At 35.3% G+C, this 4,546-nt stretch overlaps 1 protein-coding gene across 1 annotated transcript; it reads right to left on the minus strand.

The window, feature by feature from the left end:
• Positions 1-312: 312 nt before the first annotated feature.
• Positions 313-4,341, minus strand: LOC114537897 (neurotrypsin-like). The gene is made up of 4 exons (XM_028559009.1): positions 4,061-4,341; positions 2,333-2,440; positions 1,341-1,466; positions 313-726 (listed from the first exon to the last, which is right to left on the minus strand). The coding sequence occupies exons 1-4, from the start codon at positions 4,266-4,268 to the stop codon at positions 386-388; spliced, it is 783 nt and encodes a 260-aa protein (XP_028414810.1). The 5' UTR covers positions 4,269-4,341; the 3' UTR covers positions 313-385.
• Positions 4,342-4,546: the final 205 nt, after the last annotated feature.

The raw sequence follows: 4,546 nt of genomic DNA on the forward strand, positions 1-4,546 counted from the left end.
TCAACTAGCTTTTAGTCGTACAAAGAATAGGGAATTGTTTATAGTTCAGCAAATTACAGACAATATATTAACGAAGTAAGTATAAGGCGGCTTTCCACCGTCGAGTTTTTTGAATCGTTGATTTTTTCATAAGTGTTATTTGAATGATTTTAAACTTTTACGTGTGTATTAGAAAAAAAAATTACTTCTGTTCACAATCCAATCCAGAGCAGTGGCGTAACCAGCCTGACGATTTAGTCCCGCGATGCCTAATTTTCATTTATTATCATTATTCATTTATTTAATAGAGCATTGTTTTCACGGTTGCTCAACACCAAAATTTTAGCATAGCATCACAGAAGGACTAATTTGCCATGCTAGCCAAGCCGAGTAAATTATCGTGATCTCAGTAGCAATTCACACCGACATCACGATCGTGTGTGCAGGTTAAAGTAGGCATATTCCATCCAGCATGTCTGCAATCCCAGATGTATATTTCATCACCGAATGGCGTGCAGGAGACTTCAGAAAGCAATACAGGACCACTTCCTTCGCCAAAGTGCCTCAAATTTCGTTTTCCAGCGAAACCCAATTGACGACAGATGACATCACCAAGAGAAAACGATGCCAATTCCATACCTGCTTTATCACAGATTGTGCCCCAGCCAAATGTTGGATGATATATTTCCACTCTTCCGCTCATGTTAGTACTTGAACCATTTAATCGGATTTGCAGTTCAGAGTGGGCTAATATAGACAATTCAGTATACACATGTAAAGATATATTCGCCGTTGTTGCTGCACCGCACAATTGGTATTCAGTGTTAATGTTTTCTTCTTTAAGCTAACTTTTTTATGGGTTCAAGTCAAATCACATAATATATTATTGTAATGGATAGAGAACTTGGTGTAGAAATATTTAAAGAATCCCTGCACCTATAGCACGATTCAACAAAATCAGTTGAGCATATATAGGCATCGTCATATAGTCGGGTGTTTCATGAACACACACAATGATTCAAGTCTTAGAAAGAAGAAGAACATTTTATAGGATAAACACTTAAATGTTCTTTGACCCCCCCCCCCCCCCATATCCTTAATATAAATTTTCGTGAAGGATTTTAGTCATTCCTTGAAATTCAAAAATATATTTGAAAACGCGATATGGTATACCTTTGGGAATTTATGTATTTTGTTAAAGGGTATGCGAGCTAGGCGCCGTAAAAATTCCTTCCAAATTTTTTATTTTTCGAAATTACCGTAGATACTCGCTACGAGGCATCACAAATAACTTTCACACATAACAGGCAGGTTGTAACAGGTTTTGAGGGAAATTAAAGAACTAAATTGCGAGCACGTACCTGAGCATGTAACTCCATCGAAAATAGTCCCATTCTTGCAAGTACAAACGAAAGAACCTGGTATGTTTTTGCACGAGCGTTCAAAACCTTTTTGATTGCATGGTGATGACATGCATTCATCGATATCTAAACGGAATAGTAACGATATCTGAAAGCATATAGTAACTATTAATTATATATATTATTATATTCATTTTGAAATCAGTGGTGTTTCTTGCAATCTGGTTGGTTAAGAATAGTGTGATTAATTCCAAAATCGCACTATTTTTGAGCATTAATCACATCATTTATAATCCAATGAGATTGAATCTCTGCAGTCTGCAACACAATAACCAATCAGATTTAGTATTTCAGTGTAACTATCCAATCAAATTACAGGGGAAAACGGCACAAAATTATGTTATTTTGAATTTTAAATGCCCCGCGAATTTTCTTGACAAAAATAGATGAAAATTACTCGCATTTTACACCGTTTACGGTCCTTTCAGCCAATAAATCGTTTTTCATTTTTTAATTTGTGTGATTTCAAAATGAATATAATAAAGTGGAAATTACACTTCGTGTCGTGCAATTTTGGTGTGAAATCAAACTTGTGATTACAAATTTTCTAATCACGTGTTTGATTTCACACCAAATTGCACTCCACTCAGTGTAATTACTATTAATAATTGTTCTGTCTAGCTTAGATACTCCTGTCTGAGACTTTATGATTTAATTCAGTATGGGAGACAGTAGTTCTGGCGAGTAAGTTTACCCTCTACCTGGGAGGTATTATACTCTTTGTTTGCCAAAGACATTGCCCAGTCACCCGAATCTTTTTAATTAAAAAGTGTTGTGATCAGCTGCTCCTATTACTAAAATCGCACAACTAAATTATGGTGTTTCCACAAACAAACGAACAAATTTACTATCATAACGCAATGCAACTTTTAAAGAACTTATAATGGAACGATGTCTGGGAGAAATAGTAGGTAATTATTTATTACACATACCTGTGCAAGCATGTCCGTTGTATTTGAAACCCTTATCACAATGACAAATTTCAGAGCCGTTAGTGTTAGAACAGTAACCGTGGAGACATGAAAGCTTTAAGCATCTTCCTTTGAATGAAAAATTAATAAATATTTAATTATCAGTGATAAGGTTTAAAATGTGGAAACAATTTCTCCTTTTTACGAGTATACAAGTATACAACTGGTCTTACTATAAAACTCTTCTGCTCAGTGGGTATTATAAATGGTGTATTTTAAATGGGAATACGTTTAGTTATAGTTAAATAATGATTAAGAATGTGAATCATGCAATCTCTTCAGTATCAATATATTTCTAGCAGCCTACATATATTTCGATGTTTGAAGTATTAGTTATTATTTTATGGCTTTTCAAAATCCTCTATTCTGATTGGTTGACGAGAGGTCCGTATAACCCAATGTCAGGACCGTGGTCTGTATATTCCGTATCTGGACCAGTATCCCGAATGTCTCACGCATGCAGTTCAGTGATATAATCAATCAATTATTAACCTTGCTTGTTCGGTCTGTAGAGTGAAATATCAGACCGAGCTTTTTTGTATGGACTTAAAAATTGATATTTAACAGTACAGACCTCACGCTCGGTAACACACAGTACAGTATTTATTGTTTTAATCGTTTAAAAATTACTCATTTGTGAAAATAAGGCTATACAGTGCGAACCACGATATTAGTTTTATAATAGATTTTAGCAATACTCAAACATTTAAATTAGCCGCATAATTCACGTGAATCTGTGATCATTTGGGGAAAATTGTGGAAACATTGTTTACATTTTATGTTGGTCACGTGATTAAAAATCCATTAGTTTAAAAAATCTGTGATCCCGATGGGACGAGGTAAAGACCTAACAGAAGGCGAGAAAAGCGTTATTATCAAAGAAATAGCTAAGGGTATAAAACACCCATGCAAAGCTATAGCCGAAAAAATAAGTCGCCATGTTGTGACATTAAAAAGGTTTTTGCACAATCCTTCTAAGATGAGATCTCTAAGGAGGTTTGAAGAATGTCCTTGAACCATGGCTGGATGACCTTCCATTGTCACAATTGAAGAAGATCATCTTCATGCATGACAACGCTGCGTCCCATGCGACAAAAGCGTTTTTGAAATGTATTGGATTCATGGATGATAACCTAATAATTTTGTCGATCATTAAGCGCCAGGTTTATGTCGATGGGAAGCAGTATTCTTCCAATTGCAAAAATGACCTGTAGATGGCAATAAAAGAATCCGCAACTTCCACCCCTAAGTCTACCATTTAGAAACTCACAGATTCAGTGAACGACCGACTTTCTTATGCGATCAGACTTCATGCACGGGGCTCATGTCGGCAAACAACTGGCTCAATTGAATGAATGGAATCACTCCGTGTTCCATTTCTATCACTGCGTGAATTTATAAAATTTTGTGTCAGTGTATCAACAATGAAAACCGACAATTCCAATAAAAAATTAGATAATAAACGATTTTCTGATGGGATTAATGCCGCTTTTCCGACATGAAACTAATATCGCGATGTGCACATTTTCATCAATAGGACTTTTTAAATCTCAATTAATTTTTTTAGAAGGAATATTAGAGAATTTATACAACATTGAGTAGTTTCACGCCAGGATTGCGTAAATTTAATACCATTTTATGAAAATTTCTATTTGAACTAATGTCGTTGTTTGCACTGTAGAATCATACCTTCTGGTTGTCGATTTTCGTCTACGACCAGAAGAATTTTTGCATTGTAGCTTTTTGGTAACCGAATATGACCTAAAATATTTCTGCTGGAGATGTTCATTATATTTATAACGATCGATTCTTTTGTTTTCCAGTAAATAACGCCTCCAATAACATCCTGTAAATAACCATCAAACATTTGATTCTTTCCACGACCATGGTAATCCATTTCAATTACGACTTCCTTCAAGTCGTAATCAATCGCGTACACTTTCTTGCTGTCATAATCTACAGACACAGGGCCATCAAATGCGAAAAATAGATGAGAAATCTTCTTTAATATACTTTCATCTTTAGTGGCCAAATCTTTTTTCCCCATTCCAAATACCTCAGTCCAAAAGAGGAATCTACAGAGAAACACAATACCCACTTGAGCGATCAAGTGATGACAGTGGCTGCAAATACTGTGAATCAGGTTACTTTAATTTGCAATACTTACCCAGCGAT

The sequence above is a fragment of the Dendronephthya gigantea genome, unplaced genomic scaffold (assembly GCF_004324835.1).
Source record: "Dendronephthya gigantea isolate DGI-Jeju-01 unplaced genomic scaffold, DenGig_1.0 000168F, whole genome shotgun sequence".
Taxonomy (NCBI): Eukaryota; Metazoa; Cnidaria; class Anthozoa; order Malacalcyonacea; family Nephtheidae; genus Dendronephthya; species Dendronephthya gigantea.